Here is a 23,400-nt window from a genome sequence, read left to right as displayed (position 1 = left end):
TTTTGAACATCAAATTCAATTTTTATACAGAAAATCATGTCAGTACATCTGAAACAAATGATTATAACAATAAATTGAAGAGAAAAAAACATGTTATTTTGCCTCATTCAAATCATGCAAAAACTGTCCATCACATCTTAATATGTGAAAATTTAAAAAAAGTTTAATCACATTTGTAAATGAATGGCTTCTGGTTTTTGATCTATAAATTAACTTAATTAATGTGATCAAACAACAAAATTAACCATCAAAGTGTTCAGCATTATCTTTAGAGATATCTAGCGCCATCTAGCCTTGTTAATGGACCCCGAATGTAAGACGACCGACACTTTTTCAGTCTTATTTCAGTGCAAAAAAACACTGTCTTATATTTGGGCCAATATGCTAATCAAGGTTAAACAAACTAAGTTTGGGCTTTCTTGTTTATATCTACGGAAATAAATGATATAATCAATAGTATCTTGAGTTTTCTGTTTAATAAAGTCAACAAATAAAAACTCTAGCCGCATTTCTTCACTTTCTGTCATCGATACGCATGGATTTAACGAGTCTAAAGTCTTTTAGAAGTTTTGAAAAAAAATAGAGAACTTGAAACCTGACATGGCCGTGACGAGCGAGCCTTCAGTCCGTGATCAAGATCTGCTTGGCCGAGGTGAAAGGTCGCATGGCGGCGTCCAGCGCCTGACGGTAGTCGCTCAGCGGCACCTCCGCACAGGCTGGCGCGCTCAGCTTCCCCCGGCGGAGGAGGGAACACAGCTCGTCCAGCATCAATCGGAATGCTTCTGTATCCATATTGGGAATCAAAAACAAGTTGATGTATATTTTATATTAAAAAAAAAAAAAGAAATGATTGTTTATTTATTTTAAGTTTTGGAGAAGGGGGAAATTGTAAATACAGTTGTACCTCTACTTACGAAATTAATTGGTTCCAGAGCTGTATTTACAAAAGAAATCCTGCCGCTAGATGTTGGCGTCAACGGACCATTCAAAGCTAGACTGCGAACTATATATATATATATAATATATATTAACTCGGAGCTTGCCGTCATTCCCGGAGGCTTGAGAACTACAACCGCTGGACATCGGCATCAACCGGGCTTTCAAAGCAAAGTTGCGAGCAGCATGGGAGCAGTGGAAAAGGGACCTGGCATTTTGGAAGACTCATTGGGGCAATTGTTTAATTTGGACACAGAAAATGAGGACTTTGATGGATTTGTGGGTGATGATGACGCGAGTAAGTTGTAAAATGTCTAAATAAAGTACAAACGAACTCAGTTTTGCTTCCGAAGTCAACATAGATAAGTAGAAGTCAACATAGATAAGTAGAAGTCAACATAGATAAGTAGTAATCAAAACAATAAATAAGTAGAGGTCAACATAGATAAGTAGAAGTCAACATAGATAAGTAGTAATCAAAACAATAAATAAGTAGAGGTCAACATAGATAAGTAGAAGTCAACATAGATAGGTAGAGGTCAACATAGATAGGTAGAGGTCAACATAGATAAGTAGAAGTCAACATAGATAAGTAGAAGTCAACAAAATAAGTAGAGGTCAACAAAATAAGTAGAGGTCAACAAAATAAGTAGAGGTCAACAAAATAAGTAGTAATCAAAACAATAAATAAGTAGAGGTCAACATAGATAAGTAGAAGTCAACAAAATAAGTAGAGGTCAACATACATAAGTAGTAGTTAACATAGATAAGTAGTACTCAACATAGATAAGTAGAAGTCAACAGAGCAATAAGTAGTAGTCAACCTAATAAATAAGTACAAGTCAACATAGATTAGTAGTCAACAACCGAACTCAGTTTTGCTTCCGTTGCCTTTTGAAAACGGGTTTTTAGCGTGTGGGTGTAGCGTGCAAGAACTATATATCCCAGCAGTCACTGCGCACCGGAACCCGGAAATAGCCTGCTTCCGGTAGCCAGCGCTATTGCGTTTCGATGTTCATCCATATATAATATATATGCGTCTAAAAAAACGGTGCGTCCTTTGTGTGTTTAAAATACAGAAATAGCACTCGTTACTGACACTGCGGCTAAAAATATGATGCGCCATATAGTCGTGAAAATACGGTATGTAAAAAAAAGCTAAAATAAACATTGTTTTAGATCTATAAAAAAAAAAGAATATTCAGGGTTTTTAATCCGGTTTCTTTTAATCCATTTATATAAAAAAAAAAACTAAATATTATATCTAAAATGGTCCGGCCCGCATGAAATCAAGTTGACGTTAATGTGGCCCGCGAACCAACCCGAGTTTGACACTCTTGCTTTAATATAAAATTTGACATGTCGTTAAGCGCCCCCAGCCCCGGATAAATTGTCTTTGCTTTGTTTACCTTATAATGAAAATATTATGCAGTTCCTTACACCGTTGTTTTGGCTCGGGTCAACTTGTATGCTTACTTCTGCAATTCTGACACAGTTGTTTTTTTAACCTTCTAGGGCAGGGGTAGGGAACCTATGGCTCGGGAGCCACATGTGGCTCTTTTGATGGGTGCATCTGGCTCGTTGCTAACCTGTGAGCTAAAATATGGAAATTGCTGGTGACAGAACTGAGATATTACATCTAGAACTGCTTTAATCTTCATTTTTTTTGCAGTAGACTCTTCTGGAATGCATCCTCTCATTGATTAGCAACAGCATAAGAATCTTTGAAAAAATCTTCAGTTTTTTCCACTTTAAAAGTGGTGAAATTACAAAAAAAAATTGAAAAGGCACTCATTTACATGTATGTATTTTGACTTTTAAATTCGTAGTATGGCTCACAAGGAATAACATTGGAAAATATGAATTGTTTGTGGCTCTCTTCGTCAAAAAGGTTCCCGACCCCTGTTCTAGGGTGTTATTCTACTGTCTAATGCAACTGTTTTGATGACATGAAATGTTTTCCGTTTGTCGCGACGAAATACAATGAACAAGATACTGCCCGTCAGAATGCTTGTGAACGAAGCGGCGTTACGAGTATCCTCCTTGCAAGTTGTAACCAGATATGTGAAAGATGTCTTCCAATTTTAATTAAATATTACTAATAATGATTGGAGGGTATTAATCATTATTCCAACACCCCTGTTGTAATAAACACATACCGTGAGAATGTTGTCTCTTCCACTGCGTCACCCAGAAGCCTAAAACTTTCACATCCTTGAAGATTAGCGCGCTCTGCAGAAGTGGGCAGGTTTCAGAAGACAGAACATTTCCCATTTCGGTACACAACGGCTGCCGCATACCACGGGGACGGTCACGGGCTGCTTGGACATCCCGCCGTACGTCACCATGGACCCTCCGACCCTGAGGAGAACACGAATAAAGGGAAAAAAATTGAATTGAATGCCTTTATGCAAGTACAATGACATTTAAAGCTTCACCTTAAAGTGCACATGTCAATAAATAGTCATAAAAAGATTTATATACGATAGAAATATTGGCACGTGACTCCGAGTCGCCTGATTGGCTGGAACCAGTTTGGATCCGATTCCCAGGAAATGTAAAAAAGTACTTTAAACAAATGTCTTCTATTTTTTGTCCACCCAATTTGAATAAAATTATAATTATGTTAAAGAAGAAGAAAACACCCACAAATCCCTTTTTGTGCAGCAACAAAATAAGGTTAAAAATAAATTGTTTAAATCATGCATTTTACATAAACAAACTTGTAACATGAACAAATTTGGTCACCTGATGCCATAAATTGAGATATTTTAGTTATGATTTGTTGGACATTTACTTTTATTTATTTTTTTACAAAAGGTTTGTTTCAATTGGGTTAAAATAGTCTGCATATCAATACATTTTTGCATTATAATTATAGATCATTTTGTTATTTTAATCCATGAACTGCCATAGCAAAACATTTTTTTTGTAAAAAGGGATCTTTTTTACCTCAATTTGATCCTATAAGCCCAATTTTCAATAAATTTTGATCAGGCACATCTACTTAATACCTAAAAAAAATGTAAACCAATACATTTTTTATAAAAAAAAAAAAAAAAAAACATTTTTTACATACCCAATTTTGATCATCTTTAAATGACGCAATCGGATATACAAAACATACAAAATACTTACTGGAGGTGACGGAGCAGCTCAGTGGCGCTTTTTCCTCCGACTGCGTTTAAAGCGAGTTTGGGTTTAGGACACGTCTGGAAAAAAAAAAAGAGTTAAAAAAAAAGATTTTACAAATTTGTAAAATGCCAAAAGTGTATAAAGTGTTTCTATTTTGCGACCTTAAAAATTTCCTTCATCTCAGGCCTCCTCAGGTCGTCCTCCTTGATCACATGACTTGCCCCGAGGGATTTCAGCCTATCGCTGAGCTGGCGGAAATCCGGCCTTTTGGTGGGGAAACATCCCAGTTCAAAAGAATTGGAATTAAAAATACCACGTAACATGATTTTTCTTTAAGATATGTACTCTCTATTAAAACCATGAATAAGGAGGTGAAAATTATGAATACTGGGGCGCTTATACGCGAGAAATTGTCAAATTCAACTATTTTAAGACAATTTTAGGGGTGCGGCTTATATGCACAGGGGGCTTATATGCGAGAAATTGTCCAATTCAGTCATTTTAAGGCCATTTTAAGGGTGCGGCTTATACGCACAGGGGGCTTATATGCGAGGAATTGTCATTTTAAGAATATTTTAAGGGTGTGGCTTATATGCGCAGGCGGCTTATATGCGAGAAATTGTCAAATTCAACCATTTTAAGGCAATTTTAAGGGTGTGGCTTATACACACAGGCAGCTTATATGCGAGAAATTGTCAAATTCAACCATTTTAAGGCAATATTAAGGGTGAGGCTTATATGCACGGGGTCTTATATGCAAGAAATTGTCAAATTTAGTCATTTTAAGGCAATTTTAATGGTGTGTCTTATATGCGAGAAATTGTCAAATTCAACACTTTTAAGGCAATTTTAAGGGTGTGGCTTATAGACACAGGCGGCTTATATGCGAGAAATTGTCAAATTCAACCATTTAAGGCAATTTTAATGGTGAGGCTTTTACGCACAGGGGGCTTATATGCGAGAAATTGTCAAATTCAGTCATTTTAAGGCAATTTTAAGGGTGTGGCTTATACGCGCAGGCAGCTTATATGCGAATAAATATGGTACGTTACGTTTCAAATGAACTTATTTTTTTGAGATTTGAAATGAAGCGTGCACCTGTCCCGAATGACGTTGATGGTGTTTAACCCCTTGGCGGCTGCAATCTGAATGACCGCCTGTCCGACTCCGCTATTGGCCGCGTTCTGGATGACGGAATCCCCTGCGAAGCGAACCGCCGTGGTCAAAAACAACCAAAAGGGGCTTGGGGTGAGCATTTGGTGATTGGTCGCTACCTGGCCGGAGCGTCTCAAAGTCAGCTAGCATCCTGAAGGCCGTGCAGGGGTTAACGCCCAGCGTGGCGGCGGCTAACACGGGAACGTCACCGGCGACGGAGATGATGTCATTTTCAGCCAGCACGGCTGCCGTCCTCCACGTCCCTGCGCGCCATTAAACCGTTCGAAATACACGTCAATTAATACGTAGTTTTCCGCAAATTTATTTCGACCAAAAATGTTGCACACTAGCAAAAAAAATAATACATTTACCTAAACCGGAATCTCTCGGGATGACCCAATCTCCTACTTGGACAGATGTGACCTTTCCGCCCACCTCCAGCACTTGGGCCAAGCCCTCGTTGCCACCAATGGCTGGGAGGTCCGGCAGGATGGCGTACGTACCTGGATGGAAAATAGCACCGAAGAATCAGAACTCAAGCTTTTTGTGCGGCCGGTTTGGTTTCCGATTCTCGTCACCTTGGATCATGTTGATGTCAGACGGGTTAATCGGAGCCGCCAGGAATTTAACCAGAACATCTTTTGGGCCCACTGGAGGAAGATCTACATTCTCCAACCTGACAGACAAAAAGTTGTAACTTTTTACTTAAAACCGATGTTTAAATAGACAAAGGAATGTCTTCAGAATATAAGACGAGGATTTTTGCATTGAAATAAGACTGAAAAATGTTGGTCGTCTTACATTCGGGTTGTAGATATTGTAACCATTCACAATGCTCGATTGGGCCAGATATCTTTAAAGTGAATGCATTCATTGCAATGTTGGTATTTTTATAACAGTGGATTGATTGATTTACATTTAAAAAACCAGAAGCAAGTTTACAAATGTGATTGCACTTTAAATGTTTGAATATTAATAAGTGATAGGCATTTTTTGCATTATTTGAATGACGCAAAATAACTTCTCTCCAATAAATTGTTGTAATCATTTGTTTCAGATCTACTGTCATTATGTTCTGACTAAAAAGGTGTTCAAAAAGTCTTTTTTCAAACTACGTCTCGAAAAAGAGGGGTCGTCTTATACTCGGGTCAATACAGTTTATACTGAATGTACTCACAATTAGTCAGAAAGTCGAGCTAGATGTCTTAAAATCAACAGAATTCAGCTTTTTAACTCATTAGCGGCCAGTGACAACGATATATGTCCAATTAATCGAAAAGGGAAAGAGGGTTGATGCTTATTTTTTGCCATTGACGGCACTAAACGTCCCATCTATTTGGACTGGGAGGAGGCGAATGAACGCCTGTTGTTTGACAATCAATGGCAGCCAATGAGTTCAACTGCACTGACTAATTCACGATGAACACGGCATCGGTTAAATAAATACAGTGACGAACTTGTAGAGAAATAAAGTTAGAAAAAGTCTTACTGTATGACTTGGGAAGGATCTCCGTGGTTTCTGTAAACAAGCGCTTTGCAGCTGCTTAATGGACGGACGTGATTAGACGCAGCTGCTCCTTGGCGACATTTGGAAAGTGTGGCGGCAGACAACAAGTTTCTTTGACAAATGAACATGTTTTTACGACACACGCGGCCAAGTTGTGGCCACATTGTGCGGTGAAAATAGACAAAATATTCAGAAGAATTGAAGAGCTCGTTTGGCTAGCTTCACTCACAGGGGGCAGCCATTTTGGACGATTAGCGGCGGCATGTAAACAGACAACAGCGCTTTAGTGGCCAAAGACTAGAATACATGTACTAAAACAGGTTAGCACTATTGAAAAGTCATTTATAAATAAATCATAATTTGTAAAAATTCTAAATATTTATATTATAAGAATACTTAAAATTATCATTTCTTTTTTCGTCAACACGACAAAAATGTATCTATTTTTATATTGTTACTATTTAAAAAAACTTTCAAATACATGTTAAATACATTTGAATTTTTTTTAATACAAATAATTACTTGAAATTTACTTACATTTACTTATGTTAAGTTCCAACATTAAAAAAATATATCCAAATTGTTTCTTAATTGACAAATCCGAGTGGAATTCAATTTTTTTACCAGATCAATATTCAATTTATTTTATAACTCAAGCATAAATAAATATTTTCATATTTATTCCAAGCTACCAAAAGCATAAATTTACAAAATATTATAGTTTACCTGTTTTTTCTTCAATGATGACCTAATAAACAAACAAAAAACAAACAAACAAATCAAAGCATTACTATTACAAAATACCATATAAAAAAGCGAAATATCCGTTTAAATTAAAGATGCCAAAAACTAAACGATAAAGCGCCATGCCTGAGTATGGACATATTTATTATGAAATGGAGCAGGATGTTCACACATAAAAACACACTACACACTTCTCTTAACGTTAAAAAAAAAACTAACCTGAGTTCAAGATCATTGTTTCCTTGGCGGTAAACACTGATTACATTCATCAATTTTTTTTAAAAAATGCACTTTAAAAAAACATTTTACGCAAGTAGCTCTAGCCATTCATTTGATAACTTTCACCGACAAACAAAATAACACAACGGCGGATGGTCACAAACAAACAAGAGTTACCCTGAGCATTTTACTTTAAACACAAAGGCGGGGAACCTTCATTATTTTGATCATCACATACAATCATTTGTGGTTAAACTCATATTTTTTTTGGTTATTCCTCAGTTTGATTAGCTTTTTAGGTCCCCTCGCCCTCAATCATAACATGACAATAATTTTTTTGCTATCTCAGAACATCATACAATACAAAACAACTTGCAAATATGAACACTACAGCACGTGTATGAATATGTTTGTCATAAGCACTGATAGTCTGAAACAAGCCACGAAGATGATGTCACTGCTAAAGCTCCGCCCCCATTTGCCATCCCTTTTCTTGACAAGATATCGACGACATCCCCATCTACGAAGCGTTTATCGAGGAAAACATGACAAATAGCGGCACGTCAAGTGGTATAAAAAATAAAAATTAAAATAAAAAAATTAAAAAAATTAAATTAAAAAAAATAAAAATAAAAACAACTCATCGACTCCTTTCCAATCCGTCCCAAATTATTCCCTGAGTTTTGGAAACAGATTTTTTTTCCTGAGGTGAGCCTAAGAGTGTCAAAAATAAAAGATAATTTGAACGAGAGAAAATTCTAAACTCAATTTTAACAGTTTACACGTTGCATTCATTTTGGCTTAGACAGAAATGTGAAAAAATAATTTGAAAAAAAAAAAAAAAAAAAAAATTAATCCTCAAAATTTCAACGTGCCCCTACGTTATCATGCTAAATCGTGATTTTATATAATTTTTTTTGGGCTTTGGAATGGATAAGACGTTGTCAGAAAATTCCGGTTGATTCCGGTGCGTTCGAAAACCGATCGCGTTTGAACGCCTCGTTGGGAATTGTGGATGAAAATAAATACGTAGCGTGATTATTTCTCTCTCTCAAAAAAAGCAAAAGGAAAGAATCATTTTAAACTTTGATTATATATTAATTGGGGGCGTCGGCGTCTCCTGTAAAACGGGAGTATAGCGCCGATTTAGCTAGCTAGCTAGTTCTACGTACGGCCTTGGCTGTTTCCAACCGTTGACCCTACACTCGGGAGGGCGGAGTCTTCAATAACCGTCATTCTGGGTCTTAAAAAAGAAAAAAAAATGGAAGAAGAAAGTTGAAGTTGAGTTTTTCGTGGCTTTAGCACGACCTAGCTAATTAAATGAGCGGCTAAAAAGATGCTATGGTGGTCTCCGATTCTGAGAAATTCCACATAAACCAGACACTTTTCTTGGATTATTTTGGGGGAGGGGAGAATTATGTTCCACCCCAAGTTCTCAAGTTGTGTTGGAGTTTGATTAAAAAAATGTTTATGTTACGCTAGTGGCGTCCTGATCCGATATCCAGTATCGCGGGGGTGTCAATCAAACTCAGTTTGGTGGGCGGGGCACATTTATGCCAAGTAGAGAACAGGTGGGCTGGTCTAATTGATTTTTGGCCCAAAAAAGTCACGTCACTTTTAGGGTACTGCCAGGTCAGTTTTTTGTCATTTTAGGGTACTTCCAGGTCAATTTTGCCATTTTAGGGTACTTCCAGGTCAGTTTTTTAATGTCATTTTAGGGCACTTTCAGGTCACTTTTTTGGTCATTTTAGGGTACTTCCAGGTCAGTTTTTTTGTCATTGTAGGGTACTTCCAGGTCACTTTTTTGGTCATTTTAGGGTACTGCCAGGTCAGTTTTTTTGTCATTTTAGGGTACTTCCAGGTCACTTTTTTTGTCATTTTAGGTTACTTCCAGGTCAATTTTGCCATTTAGGGTACTTCCAGGTCACTTTTTTGGTCATTTTAGGGTACTTCCAGGTCAGTTTTTTTGTCATCTTAGTGTACTTCCAGGTCAATTTTGCCATTTTAGGGTACTTCCAGGTCACTTTTTAGACCTTTTAGGGTACTTCCAGGTCAGTTTTTTTGTCATTTTAGTGTACTTCCAGGTCAGTTTTGCCATTTTAGGGTACTTCCAGGTGACTTTTTTAGTCATTTTAGGGTACTTCCAGGTCACTTTTTCGATTTTGGGGCATTTCTGGGCTGCTTCCTTTTCATTGGTTACTTTCTGTTTATTTTAGGGCATTTCCAGGTGACTTCCTGTAGGTTTTGGGATATTTCAAAGAAAAAGTGAACATTTAAGGCCAAAAAAACAGTTCCAGCCCACACAAGTTGAGGTCGCATGAACGCGGCTCGCGACCTAAACCGAGTTTGACAGCCCCGATATTAACGTAATTACTCGCCACTTCCTCTCACGCGGGAAAATAAGGCAGCTTTAACGAGTTCGTAATTAAGAATGAGGTCAAACGTGAGGTCATCGCTCATTGGTTCAGACTTTTTACAAATAATCCATCCGGTCGGGGACAGCAGAAAATGATTGGTCACCCCTGACGTGAAGTGAAAAAGGGAGGAAAAATGTCTGTTATGGGCTCTCTACCTTGCTAAAAATTATTTAATATTTTTCCTGAAATGAACGGATATTTTTGTGCGATTGTGACGTCAAGATGTTTCTCACTATTGGGAAGAGTGCAATCATGCAGCGATATTCCTGAGTGTACGCAAGAAGGAGAAATAAACAACAAAATAAGGGGAAAAAACAACAAGAAAAATCGTCAACATTCTTCTCGACAATACTCGTTTAAACCTGAGGTAGTTCCAAAAAAAGCCGAGCGCCGGGAAACCTTTAAGCGGAGGGCTCCTGAGGAGGGGGCGGCGGCTCGTCCACGGCGCCCTCGGGGGAGGCCGGCTTACCCTGAGGGACCGCCGGCGCCGGCGACGACTGCTGCGCTTTGATTGGGCAGTTGGCCACCATGTGATCGATGCTCTGGCAGAAGTGGCATCTTTTGGGCTGGGGGGGCAACTTGCACTCTTTGGCGTGGTGGTCCAGACCCCCGCAGTTGTAGCACCTGCCGCAGAAAAGTTCGGGTCACTTTCATGGATGTTTTTGGGGTGTGGGAGGAAACCGGAGTACCCGGAGAAAACCTAGGGAGAACATGCAATCATAGCTAGGGGCAATTGAGACTGTTAGCCAGCTAGCCTAGCATGGATGTTTTTGGGGTCTGGGAGGAAACCGGAGTACCCAGAGAAAACCCACTCAAACCCAGGGAGAGCATGCAATCATAGCTAGGGGCAATTGAGGTTGTTAGCCAGCTAGCCTAGCATGGATGTTTTTGGGGTGTGGGAGGAAACTGGAGTACCCAAAGAAATCCTACACAAACCCAGGGAGAACATGCAATCATAGCTAGGGGCAATTGAGACTGTTAGCCTAGCATGGATGTTTTTGGGATCTGGGAGGAAACCCGGAGTACTGGGAGAAAACCCACGCAAACCCAGGGAGAGCATGCAATCATAGCTAGGGGGAATTGAGACTGTTAGCCAGCTAGCCTAGCATGGATGTTTTTGGGGTGTGGGAGGAAACCCGGAGAACCCCCACGCAAATATATGTCTAAAATGTATTTTGCTGTGTCTGTATTCTAACCCTCTTGCTACTGTGACAGTGAAATTTCCCAAATACGGGATGAATAAAGTGATCTAATCTAATCTATTATATTTTCAGAGGTTGAAGTCTACACAACTACTAAATCTGTCCCTCTACATTTTGGCGACTATAGACAAAATCGCTCAGCCTGTCCTTCCACTGGCATCGAACCCAAGGGCCCAACGCCAGAGATGATTATAAAACAGATGCGCGGCGGGCGTGGGGGTGTTCACTCGGTATCCAAAAGTGTGCGTGTGCGAATGTGTGTGTGTGTGTGTGTCGGCCTTTTGCCATGATTGAAGTCCTAACAAATGAGCTGAGCGCGAGCGTCTAAAGCGGCCCCGCCCTCGAATTGGCGTCAGGAACGCCGAGGGGAAGTGCTCCTTTGTCCGGGGAGGGCAGCAGTCCTGACCTCTGAACTCTGACCCCTAGCCACCGCCACCGCGCGCCGGCATTTGCGCATACACCGTTCCCAAGGCAACGGTGACCTTTGACCCGCTTGCCTTGCCTCTCGCATCTGTTATCAATTAAACGGACGGCGCTTTCTTTGCTCACCCGTGGAAATGTGCTTTTGATCAAAATGGCCGAAAAAAACCGCTTCCCGAGCCACTTCTCCTTTTTCTAATAAGGCGGAAAAACACCAACAAAACGCGAAGCACCGCCTGCTAAAATCGGAACGGGAGGGTCGGCGTCGGCGGCCCGTATCTTCTCGATGGATCCCGTGGATGGTGCGGGTGTGGGCGGGGCTTATCGAACCGGGGGAGGGCCTCCGAGCCGTAATGATCTCCGCTCTCACACCGGCTACTCGATGGCTCTAATCGCGAATGACAGCGGGGGTGAAGGTGATACACCTCTAACCTCGGCGGTCTTAATGATATTCAAAAAACGGACACCCCCAACGTACGCCCTAAAAGTAAAATACAAAACATGACTCGCATTTCCCTCAATTAAGGCTTCCAATTGGGTTGAAAACGAACATTTGGGAACGGACGTTAGCGGACAAAGTAGGGCTGGGCGATTTTTAAGTTAAGGTAGATTGAATTTTTTTTGCAAATTGATGAGTAGTCCCTTAAAAATAGTCAATGTTGATGTGTTTTTGGTGTTTGTTAACCTTGGATTAAAGCTAATGAAAAGAAGCCAAGCCAAAATTGCCCAGATTTTGCGTTAAAACATTTTTTTTTACATATTTTTGGGATGCCTACTAGTGTAATGCTAATAAAAATGGGAGACTTTTTTTGTATATAACTTTTTTTGAAGAGTGCCTTAAAAATAGTGAATGTTGATGTGTTTTTGGTGTTTGTTATATTTAAGATAAAAAAGAGACCAAAATTGCATAAAAAATCATTTTTTTACACTTTTTTTATTGCTAATCGTGTAATGCTAATAAAAATGGCAGACTTTTTTGTATAAAAATTATTTTTTGTGTTTTTGGTGTTTGTTACACTTGAATTAAATCTTAAAAAAGCCCAAATTGCCCAGATTTTGCATTAAAACTGATTTTTACAATTTTGGGGGGATGCTTACTTGTGTAATATTAATAAAAAGCGACTTTTCTGCATAAAAAAACTTTTTTTTGCAAAATAGTCATTGTTGATGGGTTTCTGGTGTTTGTTACATTTGGGTTAAAGCAAAAAAACTGCCCAGATTTAGCATTTAAAAAAAGTATACATTTTTTGGATGCCTACTTGTGTAATGCAAATAAAAATGGGAGATTTTTTTGCATGAAAACTACTACTCAGTTAAACTACTAAAATACAACAACATAAAAACAAGTTAAATACACTTGTGACAACAATTGAGATTGGACAGCAAAGTAAATTAAAATAATTAATTTAAAAATTAATTTAAAAAAGAAGGGTAGATTGCCCAGCCCTATTTTAATTTAAAAAAATGTTCCCTCAAACTGAAACATGATAAAAATAGTATAACATTAGGATATAATGAATAAGAATAAATAAGACTATGCTAAGCTATTGGAAAGTGTCTGACACATATCAGAAACCCGCAAATACACCGCCTTTCTTGGCGAAAGCTTTTGGTGTTGGCCCTGGGGGTCCGCCGATGTCAATCCGCTGGGGTTGGGGTGGGGGTTTGCCAAATTTAAACACTTATTGATCCGCCTCGCACGTCAAACCGCGGCCGAGATGACCCTTTCTAAGGTGGGGGGAGCGGGCAAACCGGCGAGAAAGGTAAACCAACAGTTCGGGTGCTTTCAGAGTGACCATTTTGAAAAGGAAACACTTTACAGTTCGGTTCATTCAGTCACGGCTGGCGTCAAGTTTCACTCACTCTGTCCTTATCCTACCTATCCTCCCGTTTTTTCTCTTGAATTTCATTCATAGACGTCAAAATAAATGTTGTTTAGCGTTTTATCTGTTGATCGTTTCTCTATTTTGAAATAAATGACCATATCAGCCACATTCTTTTGAGTCATAACGTCACGGTGCCATTGGGTCATGACGTCACGGTGCCATTGCGTCATGACGTCACGGTGCCATTGCGTCATGACCTCACGGTGCCATTGCGTCATGACGTCACGGTGCCATTGCGTCATGACGTCACGGTGCCATTACGTCATGACGCCACGGTGCCATTACATCATGACGTCACGGTGCCATTGCGTCATGACGTCACGGTGCCATTGCGTCATGACCTCACGGTGCCATTGCGTCATGACGTCACGGTGCCATTGCGTCATGACGTCACGGTGCCATTACGTCATGACGCCACGGTGCCATTACATCATGACGTCACGGTGCCATTGCGTCATGACGTCATGGTGCCATGACGTCATGACGTCACGGTGCCATTACGTCATGGCGTCACGGTTCCATTGCGTCATGACGTCACGGTGCCATTGCGTCATGACGTCACAGTGCATTGCGTCATGACGTCATAGCGCCGTGGCGTCGTCAACTTACGCACCCTCGATCCAGTCATCATTTTTTTTGTCCCACAAATGCGGGTTATATGCAAGTAAATACAGTGGTTGTCCTTTGTCTCATCGTGACCTGCATTTGGCTGGCTACGAATTCAGAGTGTCGCCTGCCTGGTGCCCAAAGTCAGCTAGGATAGCCCCCGGCACCCCCCGTGACTCTTGTGACATCAATGAATGGATGTTACGTTATGAATGTGTTGACATTTGAGCTTACCGGTCTCCTTTGGATCGTCTTTTGTGGACTTTCTTGCCTTTGGGTCTGCGCTCGCTACCCACGCAGTGGACTCCGTCGGGGCCCGTGACCCGCTGGGACTCCAGGCCCTTGGAGGACTTTTTGAAGGTAAACTCCACGGCTTCGCCTTCTTTCAGGCTGCGGAAGCCCTCCATGTGCAGCTTGCTCTGGAAAAAAAAAAAGGAAGGCAGCACGGCCAAGGTTGAAACTCATCGCCGACCGTCTTCGGGTGGAACGCATTTTACGGACTGGTGGGGTCTTGGATAGTGATCCCTCGATTATCGCGGTTAATGTAGACCAGACATGGCCACGATAAACGAAAAACCGCAAAGTAGGGTCACCCACATTTTTAAAAAAAATTGGGGGGTTGGTGGATGAGTGGTTAGCGTGTTGGCTTCACGGTTCTGGGGTCGAGGGTTCGATCCCAGGTGGGTCCTCACTGTGTGGAGTTCGTATGCTCTCCCTTGGCTTGTGTGGATTTTCTCAGGGTGCTTTGGTTTCCTCCCACATGCCAAAAAAATGCAAGGTAGGCTAGCTGGCTAACAGTATAAATCGTGTTAGCGTGAATGGTTGTCCTTTGTCTCCTTGCGCCCTGCGATGGGCCAAGCCACCAATTCTGTGTCCGCCGTAGTTGGCTGGGAGAGCCTCCAGCACCCCTGCGACCCTTGTGAGGAAAGTACAAAAAAAATGAAGGAATGAATAACAAAGGCAAAAAACAAAAGATATGCATTCTCCATAAATTTGTCATTTACATAAGAAATTTTGCAAGAAACATTACTTTGGCGGGGGGCGCAAAATCGTGACGTGGCGGGCCCGATTTGGCCCCCGCCCCCCCACTTGGACACCTCTGCTCAATTCTTAAATTTGAGGGTTTTGCATTGCTATTTCTCGACAGACCAGACCATTTTGCTTGACCCACACACCCTGCGCTTGTGTGGTTTTTAGACTCCGCCTCCATTGAATGGTCAACCTGATGTGGGTAACCTTCAACCCCCCCCCCCCCACTCTTTGGATGAAGGGGCAGCATTCCACATTACAGCCCCCCACTCCGCCAACACACTGACCACTGCTCAAAACCTAAAGTGCAGGATGTAGGGGGGGATTGTTGGGGGGGGGGGCGTTTCGAGGGATGGGGGTGGGGTGGGAAGGCAGGCGTTGAGGTGTGGGGGTGGGGGTGAGGGGGGTGGTTATGACATTCCTTGGATGGTTGTTCAGCACAAAGACAGACAAGATTAAAAGTTTGCAAGTCAGGGTTTGGTCGGGGTTGTTGGGGGCGGGGCCAAAGTTACTTTGGAGTGACTGATGTCTTCCAAACCAGGCCACCCCTACGCTACGTCTCGATTTAAGATTAGATTTCCGGGTTTTGTTTGACGACGCGTGGCCGGGAAGGTGGGGGGAGGGGGGGTGTCGCTGAATTAATCAAATGACAATGAAAAAAAGCAGGGGGGGGGGGGGTTGGAAGTGCCGCCGCCAATCAATGAAACGCCGCCGGCTCGCATTCAAGTCAAATGACCCCGAAGAGCTCCCGCGGTTGGGGGTGGGGGGGTGCATGGGTGGGGGGGGGGGGGGGGGGGGTAATTATGGAGTAGTGGGCAAACAACCTGGGGAACAAACGAGTTGAATTAGTGACTCGTTGGGTGTTCGAAACGGACCTGGCGCCTGGCGTTCAGGTGTGCCTGGTCATGTGATTGTTCCCGGCCAATCGGAGACTAGGGGGTCATGTTGCTTAAGGATTTGGGGGAATTTGGGTTTTTTGGGGGGGGTGTTCTAGTGGTTTTTTTAGTTTTATGTTGTTGGGAAGTCAGAAGCTAGCTAAAGGGTCGGGGGAACTCATTCGGATGGGTGGGTGGGTGTGGCCTATGGATGCAAATAAAAAGGAGGGGGCGGGGGGTAGGTTGTGGTAAATTTCCGTGGCATTCGGATGATTCTAGAAATATTCCAATGGGGGAAATATTGGGGTTTTGGAAGGGAGTTTTGAATTGGGGAACATTTTTGATTGGGTTCTATTGACATTTGATTGGACGATATTTTGTGGCCCATATTTGGTAATATTAGGGTTTTAGGATTAGCAATAAAAGGTGTCTATGGATTATTTTAAATGAATGAATTGATTCATTGAAGGATCTATTTGGGGGGAAAAAAGGAATTAAAAAAATGCAAAAAAAGTAATTAGTAGGAAATATAAAGAATTTTGAATTAAATTAAATTAAAAAGCCATTGGAGAATGATGACAGATTTTTGTCATTTTCTAAAGTAAAATATATATAATAATTTAAAAAAATGTTAGAACCAAGATCAAATTTACCGTTTTAGATCTAATATTTCACGCTGGAAATGTTAACTTTTTCCCTAATTTTAATATTTAAATGAAATAAAAGTCAAGATAAATACATTTTGAATAAATTACACTAGTAAGAAATGATTTAAAATTAGAAGTTTGTTAACATTTTGATTTGGATTGATTAAAAATGACACAATTGGACAAATACCCACAAAATAGCACACAACATTTAGATTACGTCCAATCCATTTAACCAACCCTCCCTCTTCAAATGGATTGGACGTCTACAGCTGTCATTCAGTTAAGATTATTCGGGTGTTTTTTGTTTTCGTTTTGTTCGTGGCTACTATAAAATGGCTCGAATTTTCACCGTCTGGAAGGAAGACATCAGCGTCTTTCTTGATTGGGCCGTCCCCGAGACAAAGAAGGGTCTCGGTCACGGGCCGAGGGGTCCCCCATTCACGTGGATGTCCCCCATTGTCCACCCGCACAAAAGGCCCGGCGGACCCTGGGAGTTGATTTTCTGTGACACGCGGCTACTAATTTTACACCCCGACCGTGTCTCTCTTGTTTTTTTTTTTTTTCATCCTGCCATAACCTTTTCCAATCCATAATTGACATGCACACTTATAAGCCCCGCCCACCACGTTTGGAATTTGAGCTTCGTTTTGTGAGAAATGTCTTTTCAGACGAGATTGGAGCTCATCCGGGATTTTTCCGCCATTGGCGGAGGTACACGTGGAAATGCGGGACAGCCAATCAACCTCCTGCTGGGAGCTAATGAGTTAAAAAAGGGGGATTTGATCTTCCTCTGGCCATGTTGCACACTCCTATCACTTATATTGGCATTAAAAATGTCCAATCTATTTGAAATGGGAGGGTGGGCAGCAAATTAATGCAATTTCATTAAAAAGGACAATTTCAAAAATTTTAAATGTCATTAGCTACCCCAAATTTACAAAAAGAAACACTCATTTATGCTAGTGAAATTAATTTTAGAAAATCAATAGCAGCCAATGAATTACTAAGTGGATGCAATTTCATTAAAAAGGACAATTTCAATTTTTTTTCAATCTCATAAAATACCCAAATAAAAAAACACATGTTTTTGCTAATTAAATTAATTTTTAAAAATCAATAGCAGCCAATGAATGAAGTGGATCCAAATTCATTAAAAAGGACAATTTAGAAAATTTTAAATGTCATAAGCTACCCAAGATTTAGGAAAAAATACACATTTTTGCTAATGAAATTAATTTTTAAAAATCAATAGCAGCCAATGAATGAAGTGGATCCCATTTCATTAAAAAAGGACATTTCAAAATTTTAACCAATAGTAAGCTACCCCCCCCCCCAAAAAACACATTTATGCTAGTGAAATTAATTTTAAAAAATCAATAGCAGCCAATGAATTACTAAGTGGTTACAATTTCATTAAAAAGGACAATTTCAAATTTTTAAATCTCACAAACTAACCAAAATTTAAAAATAAAACACACATTTATGCTAGTGAAATTAATTTAAAAAATAATCATTGGCAGCCAATGAATGAAGTGGATCCAATTTCATTAAAAAAGGACAATTTCATAATTTTTAAATGTAATAAGCTAGCCAAGATTTAGGAAAAAATACACATTTTTGCTAGTGAAATTAATTTTAGAAAATCAATAGCAGCCAATGAATTACTAAGTGGATACAATTTCATTAAAAAGGGACATTTCTAAATTTTAACGAGTCATAAGGTACCCAAAATTTACAACAACAAAACACACACATTTGTACTGGTGAAATTAATTTAAAAAAAAATCTGTAGCAGCCAATGAATGAAGTGGATCCAATTTCATTAAAAAAGGACATTTCCAAAAAACACATTTATGCTAGTGAAATTAATTTTAAAAAATTAATAGCAGCCAATGAATGACCAAGTGGATACACTTTCATTAAAAAGGACAATTTCAATTTTTTAAATCTCATAAAATACCCCAATTTAAAAATAAAACACACATTTATGCTAGTGAAATTAATTGTTTAAAAAAAATCAATGGCAGCCAGTGAATTAAGTGGATTCAATTTCATTAAAAAGGTACAATTTTTTTTTTTTAACAAGCCATAAGCTACCCAAAATAAAACCCCACACATTTATGTTAGCAAAATTAATAAAAATCCCACTCCTGAGCAGATCATTCCCTGCCCAATATTTGAAAGATGAATAATACTAAAAGAATATTTGGCCTCAAATGAATGGATTTCAAAAGATATATTAAATAATGAGCAATGATCCGTGGATAGCCAATCGCAGGGCACGAGAGGACAAAAAACAACCAATCATAACTAGGGGCAATTTAGCGTACAATTAGCCTAGATTAGCATATTTTTGGGATGTGGGATGAAAAACGGAGTACCCAAAGAAAACCCACACAATCCCAGGCAGAACATACAAACTCAATATCATAAGGACCCACCTGGGATTGAACCCACAACCTCAGAACTGCGAGACCGAAACGCTAACGGCTCATGCGCTAGGCCGCACAACACATTTAGTACCCAAAAAAAAACCCTAAACAACCTTACATGGTTTTAATATTGAATAGTTTTGTCAAAAATTGTAAAAAAATATATAATTTTGGTTAAAAAAAATTTTTTTTTGCAATTTTGATGTCCTAATTTTCAGTATCGGAAAACCGGCGCCACAAAACCCCAGGTAAGTTTTCTCCTGGTTTTACAGTGACTAGCAACTTGGTTAAGGAGGGGCACGGAGTCATGGCGGGGGGTCGGGGGTCAGGGGGGGGCGCTCAGATCTTTTTGAATGAATTTACGACAGGAACCTGGAGCTGAATGAGACGGCGTGCCGACTCTCCTCTCATTCACATGCTAAGTCTTTATCTGATCAAGCTGCTCCGGAGGCACTCGTGTGAGAATTGCCACGGGGGGAGGAGGAGGTGTGGCTACGGGGGTGGGGGGGATACTTGACTGGGTGGGGAGGGGGATTTTATGCCACCAAATAATGGGTGAATGTCATGAAGAAGAAAAAAAATGAATAGAATCCTTCCGTTTTTCAAGATGGGACAGTTTCAATTGGTGGTGTCCAATTGTGTGGAAAATGTTCTATGTTGTTTGGGTTTGGGGAATGTGTGGCTCATATTTGGGGATTTGGAAAGTGGGGATGTGTTTTGTTTAAAAATGTGCCAAATGACGCTGATAGGTGTCCAATTTTGTGGCGCCGTCAGTTCGAGTGGGAGGGCGGCAGCGATGGATTGGTCGTCTGCTATCGCCATGATTTGGATTATTAATCAGAATTGAATTTTTTTTTAATGTCTATTTTCTACAAAAAACGTGATTAAAATAGTAAATGAATAAAATGTTACTAACAATTGAAGAAAAAGCTCAATAAAACGATAACTTTTAACGAAATATTTTACTTTTTTTTAGGTTTATTTTCAAAAAAAAAAGCCTGACTAAAATAGTAAATGAATAAGATGCTAATAAAAATTTAAGAAAAAATATCAAAAAGCGTTTTTCATCATACTTTTTAACCAAATATTTGACAAAGGAAAGATATTTTCATTTTTTAATGTTATTTTTTACATCTTAAACCATTAAAACAAATCACCTTTTACCCCTTTTAATTAAATATACATCCTAATATTTGTAGTTTTCCCCCTTTAATGCTGCTATTTTAATTAAAAACATTTTTAAAAATGAATAAAATGCTAATAACAATTTAAGAAAAAGATCAAAAGGCGTTTTTCATTATATTTTTAACCAAATATTTGACAAAGGAAAGATATTTTCATTTTTAATGTTATTTTCTACAGCTTAAACCATTAAAACAAATCACCTTTTGCCCTTTTTAATGAAATATACATCCTAATATTTGTAGTTTTCCCCCTTTAATGCTGCTATTTTAATTAAAAACATTAAAAACATAAATAAAAAAATGAATAAAATGCTAATAAAAATTTAAGAAAAAGATCAAAAAGCGTTTTTCATTATACTTTTAACCAAATATTTGACAAAGGAATGTCATTTTCATTTTTAATGTTATTTTTTACATCTTAAACCATTAAAACAAATCACCTTTTGGTCTTTTTAATGAAATATACATCCTAATATTTGTAGTTTTCCCCCTTTAATGCTGCTATTTTAATTAAAAACATTAAAAAATACATTAAAAAATGAATAAAATGCTAATAAAATTTTAAGAAAAAGATCAAAAAGCGTTTTTCATTATACTTTGAACCAAAAACATAAAAATAAAAAAAATAAAAACCAAACACGCCTTTTTCTGTCAGCCTACCCTGTTTCAATACCATTGACGTCACTAGACGTCCAATCCATTTGGACATCTAGTTCTTCTTTCATAACAGCCAATGACTTAAAAACAAGGTTTAAAAAACCACCAAAAACCACCTTTACATGCAAAAAACCCTCAAATTTAACCAACTCTCACATGGTAGTAAACTCCCCCGTGTCCCTTTACATGTGCTCCCACGGGGGTGGAAAACACCCACAGAGCCGAAACGGACCCCCACAATTTGACCAAGGTACCTACCAACCCTGGTTCTAACCCACCCCCCTTGCCCTTCATACATAAACCACAAAAAAACACGCTTTTTGGAGGTTAAAAAAAGCCCAGTTTTCCCTTTTCCACCCAAGAATTTTCTCCCCAGGTGCGCTTACCTGGTGCACGAAGACGTCCACGGGTTCGTCCAACAGGACCCCGTCCCGGCTCGTCATGGACAGGAAACCGAAACCCATACGCACGTTGAACCACTTGCAGGAACCCAAACCCTGCAGGCTCTGCGAGTCGTCCTCGAGCGGGTTCGGACCCTCATCCTCGTCGGCCGTCTTGCACACCCCTGAGAAGTTCAACCAAAAACAACCAAAAAAGGATTAAAATTAAAAAAAAAAAACTATTTTTTTACTGGGTCAGGCGCTAATGAATCAATTAACCTGGAAATTCCTGGTTGGAAACCGAACCCATGTCTTTCTCGTTCTCCGCGTGGGGAATCGAACGCACGCCTCACGCACGGATCCACGCCGGTCGTCGCCACTGTCGGGGGGGAGAAAAAAAGTGAGGAAGACGAGCGGGAGAAAGCACACACACAGAGAAAGACACGGAATTGGGGAGGGGGGGTAAACAAAAAAAAGGAAAAAAATGAGGTGCGGGGGGTGGGTCGTGTGTGTGTGTGTGAGGTGGGGGGGGGGGGGCTCGCAACACTCGCTCAACAATGAAGGGTCGTTGGGGGGTTGGCGAAATAGAGACCCCCTCGTAGTGGTGAGGTTGAAACTTGTTTGTTTGGGGGGAGAAAATCGACATATCGGAGGTGGTTATCGCGATATTTGGGGGGTTTGGATGAAGGGATTTGGACGTGTTTTATTGGGGGAGGAGCTTCGTTGAATTCAATGGCTTTTTTGGTCCTTATGTTAGATTTAAAGCGTCAATTTAAAGTGCGTACTTATGGAAATTGAGGTGAGAAAAGGGATTTTAAGGTAATGAGAATGAGAAGAGGAGTGGGTGGGTTTTTTTTTTGGGGGGGGGTGTTAGAAGTAGAGGATGAAAATTTGTAGGGTTAAAATGTGTGGGGATATTAAGAAATATGGAATTATTTGAGGTTGTGATTGATTTTTTTGTGTGTTTTTAATGTGGGTGTGTGTTTTGAAACGTATTGTTGCCAACAGATGATTTGTAGCATGATTTGATGTGGGATTGTTTGTTTTTGTTACTGTGATAAGTTGGTTTATTGGTCTATTTTTGTTTTAAAATATGATTTTTTTGTTGACTGAATGGCTTTTTTTTTTAAAATTCATATTTTTGTAAAAGTTTATGGTATTATGTTTGACTTTGTAACAGAATTCCAAAGATTTTTGTCCTTTTTTTGTTGAATTATTTGCATTTCAATGTTCTTATCATGTGTTTTATTGTGAAAATATGACAAGTTATTTTTAATTGGAAAGCAATGGACAAAGAATCTATTAAAAAATCGCATATATTAATGAATTAAAAATGTGCTTTGATTTCGTAACAGAAATGCAAATATACTTTTGTTTTCCTTGTTAACTATTAAAAAAATGTAAAAGTAAAAATCAATAGTGTGATTGATTACATCAATTAATGTTTAAACCCAACATGAATCAAGTTAGCTTTTACCATTAAAAAAATTTCATATCTAGCCATTATTATCATAAAAATGGAGTCAGATTAATGAAAAATAAACATATTTAACCATTTCCATACATTGGACCTGCAATTAATATTTGCTAACATTTTTCAAATGCCTAAAATTGAAGTGGAATGAAAATGTATTATTTCCCATTTTGAGAATTAAAACCGATTTTTTTTTAAAAATAGTGACATTATCTTTGAGGAGTTTTTTTCTTTTTTGAGGCGTTTTCAGCACAGCGCCACCAAGTGGAGAAACAATCTATCCATGAAAAATCGATTCACTTTATTGGAGGTAATATTGAAAAAAAATGATAATATAACATGAAATAAGCTGCAAGCATAATAAACTCAATCATAAGAGTTATACAAATACTAAAGTGTCATTTGTTTATACTATGAAGATATTGAATATATTATTTTAACTAAATCATTGGGTAAAATTGACATTGTATTCGTTTAAAAAACCTAAACAAT

General features: G+C 39.2%; 2 protein-coding genes across 2 annotated transcripts; both read right to left on the bottom strand.

Moving 5' to 3' along the window:
* Nucleotides 1-137: 137 nt before the first annotated feature.
* Nucleotides 138-7,001, bottom strand: mecr (mitochondrial trans-2-enoyl-CoA reductase). Its single transcript, XM_077598812.1, has 10 exons — nt 6,716-7,001; nt 5,805-5,902; nt 5,598-5,729; nt 5,346-5,489; nt 5,170-5,272; nt 4,233-4,335; nt 4,075-4,148; nt 3,237-3,297; nt 3,096-3,168; nt 138-782 (listed from the first exon to the last, which is right to left on the bottom strand). Exons 1-10 carry the CDS (start codon nt 6,895-6,897, stop codon nt 622-624), a joined length of 1,131 nt encoding a protein of 376 aa, XP_077454938.1. The 5' UTR covers nt 6,898-7,001; the 3' UTR covers nt 138-621.
* A 3,513-nt stretch (nt 7,002-10,514) lies between these two features.
* On the bottom strand, nt 10,515-21,831 carry lin28aa (lin-28 homolog Aa). The gene is made up of 4 exons (XM_077598877.1): nt 21,714-21,831; nt 21,441-21,619; nt 14,462-14,646; nt 10,515-10,737 (listed from the first exon to the last, which is right to left on the bottom strand). Exons 1-4 carry the CDS (start codon nt 21,742-21,744, stop codon nt 10,515-10,517), a joined length of 618 nt encoding a protein of 205 aa, XP_077455003.1. The 5' UTR covers nt 21,745-21,831.
* Nucleotides 21,832-23,400: the final 1,569 nt, after the last annotated feature.

This window comes from Stigmatopora argus, chromosome 4 (genome assembly GCF_051989625.1).
Source record: "Stigmatopora argus isolate UIUO_Sarg chromosome 4, RoL_Sarg_1.0, whole genome shotgun sequence".
NCBI classification, from domain to species: Eukaryota; Metazoa; Chordata; class Actinopteri; order Syngnathiformes; family Syngnathidae; genus Stigmatopora; species Stigmatopora argus.
The sequence above is the reverse complement of the archived record's forward strand: the minus strand, read 5'-3'. Positions and strand labels throughout refer to the sequence as shown.